Consider the following 4,073-nt stretch of genomic DNA (forward strand, 5'->3'; position numbering starts at 1 on the left):
TACAGTATTTGCTGATGGTTAATTATTATTAGCAACATTACAGTACTGGCTGATGGTTAATTAGCATTAGCAATGTTACAGTACTGGCTGACGGTTAATTAGCATTAGCAATGTTACAGTACTGGCTGACGGTTAACCAGCATTAGCATTGTTACAGTACAGGCTGAATGATAATTAGCATGAGCAACTTTTAACTCACCTGTCCAGAAGGAAAGCAGCAACCTTTTGGCTTTGAGTCCCTTTGCTTCCACCAGTCAGCACCAACTCTTAAAAGCTTGAGTGAAGTTTACGCTCATCTGGCTTGAATATTAGAAATGTAACACAAGAAAACACATTTCTATCATAGACTGTATATAAAAGATGGGCGGAGTCTCTGTGACGTCACCCGTAGGTTTCTGAAGAGCTGAACTGAAGCTCGGTGGGCGGTTCCTACCATCACCATCTTGGCAGGGGCATGCGCGTAGTCTCGCCCGAAAAATACAAATATGGGCAAAGAGGTGGAGCTGAGAGGGGGGCTGTGAGCGAGGGGGGTGGAGCTCAGTTAGCTAAAAGCTAACCCGGAGCTAACAGGAGCTAACAAGCTAACAGAGGCAGGCAGGCTAAAGGTAAATCAGACTGTTAACCAACTAAAAACCGCGGTTGTTCTACATTCTGCCTTCTTACAGCGGGATGTTGAGAACCTGCCAATCAAAAGGACACGCCCCCTAAAGCAATAATTTAAATACTAATTTTTTTTTTGTAAAATGAAATCTTTGTTCCGCACCCCTCTAGACGTTCTGTGTTGATAAATGAATTGTTTTGATGAAAACACTGCAGTTATGACCTTTAAGGTGGATCTGTGGAGGGAAGTGAGGAAAGAATCGGCTTTGGATGAGTGTGGCTGTTTCCATGGTGATGGCAGGTGTTTACATCAGGTTCAACATTAACGCTTCATAGTTCCACATAAGATGGTAGAAACACTTTGATGCGTGCTAGACGATGGCTTCTGGTTTGCTTCTGTAGTGAAAGAAAACGGAAGAATTTGGGACAAACTTGGGAATTATCATTGGGAAGTTGGAGGCCTGAGAAAAAGACCGTGGTACGGCCGTGTGGAGCTTGATGTGGTCCAGTCACAGCCTCTCACGTGTTTCGAGCCGTAGCTGATGATGGCTGTTTCCTGCGTCAGCTTCCTGAATGCAGCGCTGGTGAAGCTCACGACGCTCCTGATGTTTCCTAACCTGCAATCCACAAACACACCAAGCAGTTTGAACGTAAAATGACTTCAAACATGCAAACGTTCATATTTTGCAGATATTTTCATCAGATGTGGTCGATTCGTGCTCCTCATCTTCAGCGTTCTCACTGCTGCGTTCAGGTACTGGTGGAAAGCTGGGTCATCTGGATGTTAAGTGGATTTTCTTCCACAGTTGTTTTTCTCCTCCGTCTGTGTGTGTGTGTGTGTGTGTGTGTGTGTGCAGAAACACTCCGTTTTAAAGTTAAAACATCGAAAATCACGACCACTGATCAGATTTCTATATTTACACGCGTCTTGGTTGCTGGAAACGGCAGCCTGGATTCCAATCCGTTGGTTTCCTTACATAGACTGTTAAAATTGGCTTTCATTCTGGTTTTTTTCCTGTCTGTAAAGCGTCTTGAGATGGCGTTGCCGTGATTTGACGCTATATAAAAAAAGTTGAATTGAATTGAATTCCAGCTAATTAGCACGTTTCACCTGCTCTGTTGACTGATAAATGAGACATAAAGCCGTGGCGATGATGTATGGTGGCCTGCAGCGTCCTGAAGTCTCCTGTTTGTCTGGTTGCCTCCATACTGGCGATGAAAACACACACTGGAGCCTTTATGGTGTGATTTCGGATCGTCGTACCTGCAGGTAGAGGTGTTGCGCTAAGCTAGCTCCTCCTGGATGGTGATAAATATTCGGTTATGGTGTAAATCACCTCATGATCTGCATGCTTTGCTCATTTTACACAACACTTTTAGGTTAAATATCTTTATTTAAACGCTGAATTCCAGCAGAAACAGCAGATTCTTCGTCCTGCAGGTTGTATTCAGACTCAAAATGCAAACTGGACCATTAATTACCCAGACAGGAGTTCCTGTTGACAGCTTCCAGCGCTCTCTGAGCAGCAGAAACAAAGTCCCTCTGCAGCGCGAAGCACGAAGAAAAGTTCAACCTGAAGCCTTCAGTCGCAGCTGTCAGGCTGAAAAGCGTCACGAAGCCTCTCAGAGGCGTAAACATGCCAGTCAGCGTGGAACGACGGCGACAAAAAGCTGCTAATCCATCTGTGTTTTGGGAGAGTTTTCTTTGAAAGCAACACATTTCTGAGTGGATCCTGTTATTAACGTGTCAGGAAGAAGCTGCAATCGTTGTATTTTTAGTCGCACTCGAGCAGCTTTAACCTTCGTCGTTTCAGCAGAAAGTTTGATGCAGGAGTGACAGAAGAAACGGGCTTTTGTAACGTTCACCGCCTGGTCAGAGTCACCGCGAACAGGCCGGAGCGTCCTATTGGACGATCCCTCAGCTGCAGCAGGAGCCAACCAGCAGCTTCCATGTGGAAAAACACATCGTGGTCGTGGAGACGGTTTGGTCTCTCGACCCTCTCAGGAGGGTCAGACCAGAAACACAGAAACCACTGAGCCTGGTTCAGAAGGGTCCGGAGCGGCAGTAAAAGCTGCAAGGTTGGCGGGAAACCATCGTCTTCCAGGAGGGAAAACATCCTGAAAGGAACGTCTGCTGGAACCAGATGAAGGAACCCAGCAGCAAAACTCAGCAGCAGAACCCAGCAGCAGAACCCAGCAGAACCCAGCAGCAGAACCCAGCAGAACCCAGCAGCAGAACCCAGCAGCAGAACCCAGCAGAACCCAGCAGAACCCAGCAGAACCCAGCAGCAGAACCCAGCAGAACCCAGCAGCAGAACCCAGCAGCAAAACTCAGCAGCAGAACCCAGCAGCAGAACCCAGCAGAACCCAGCAGCAGAACCCAGCAGAACCCAGCAGCAGAACCCAGCAGAACCCAGCAGCAGAACCCAGCAGAACCCAGCAGAACCCAGCAGCAGAACCCAGCAGAACCCAGCAGCAGCACGTCTCTGGTTGGAAAGTTGGAGACTGAATCCTCAGCTGGAAGACATGACGTAGGACCTGGAAGGGCTGCAGGGCTGCAATCCACTTTGGAACTTTTCATCCAAATCCAGAAGTTTGGGTGGGGGGGGGGGGGGGGGGGGGGGGGGCTGTGGCGGTGCACGCCTGGCTGCGAGCTGAATGAGGGGAGATGGATGCGGCGAGAGAACTGAGGTGGACGTGTTTACACACTCCGATGGGGCTGCTGGAGACCAGCTGGCTTCAAACTGGCCTTGATCAATTCCTTCACTTAGACCTCAGCGGGGGGGGGGGTTGCACCGTGCTGGAGAAGCTGGGGGGGGGGGGGGGGGGTGTGCACTGCGAGGGGGTGGCTTGTAAAAGGTTTAACGTGGTCTTTCTCCTGTCCTTCCAGAGTACCAAGGCGACTATTACGGACCTGGAAGTAACTACGACTTCTTCCCCCACGGCCCGCCGTCCTCGCAGGCCCAGTCTCCGGCAGAGTCCCCCTACATCCTGGGTTCTGGGCCCGGAGCCATGGAGGGATCAGGCCACCACCCGTCAGACGACCAAAGGTTCACGGACATGATCTCTCACGCAGAAACCCCGAGTCCCGAGCCGGGCTTACCGAGCTCCCTCCAGCCTGTCCCGGGGGAGGCGTACGGAGGCGGACCCAGTCCTCCTTTCTCCTTGGCCAGTAACTCCAGTTACAGCGCGCCAATGTCCCACCAAGGCCAGGAGATGGGGGAAACCACGGCCTGGTAGAGGGACAGGCCGCAGGGACCATTCCCGGGCTGGATGTCAGCCCACTTCCTTCAGGAGAAACAAAACAAAGCGGGAAAAAGGCGAGTTGGGAATTTCTACAGACTTTTCCATTAATGTACGGATTTTCAGACTGATGGGAACAGATGGAGGACGAGACGGTCGTTCCCTTCCTGGACAGCAGGACTAAACAACAACCCCACCCACCTTCCCCTCCATGTCAGCGAAGGTTTCAG

General features: G+C 50.3%; 1 protein-coding gene across 1 annotated transcript in view; it reads left to right on the forward strand.

Annotated features, from left to right (window-relative positions):
• Window positions 1–3,840, forward strand: part of lhx5 (LIM homeobox 5) — a gene marked incomplete at both ends in the record, with an annotated part of 11,196 nt that extends 7,356 nt beyond the window's left edge. The window contains 1 exon segment of the mRNA XM_079257189.1: window positions 3,491–3,840. Within this exon segment, the coding sequence (XP_079113315.1) occupies window positions 3,491–3,840 (350 nt within the window).
• Between the last annotated feature and the right edge of the window lie 233 nt (window positions 3,841–4,073).

Source organism: Telmatherina bonti, assembly GCF_933228915.1.
Source record: "Telmatherina bonti genome assembly, chromosome: 17".
NCBI lineage: Eukaryota > Metazoa > Chordata > Actinopteri > Atheriniformes > Telmatherinidae > Telmatherina > Telmatherina bonti.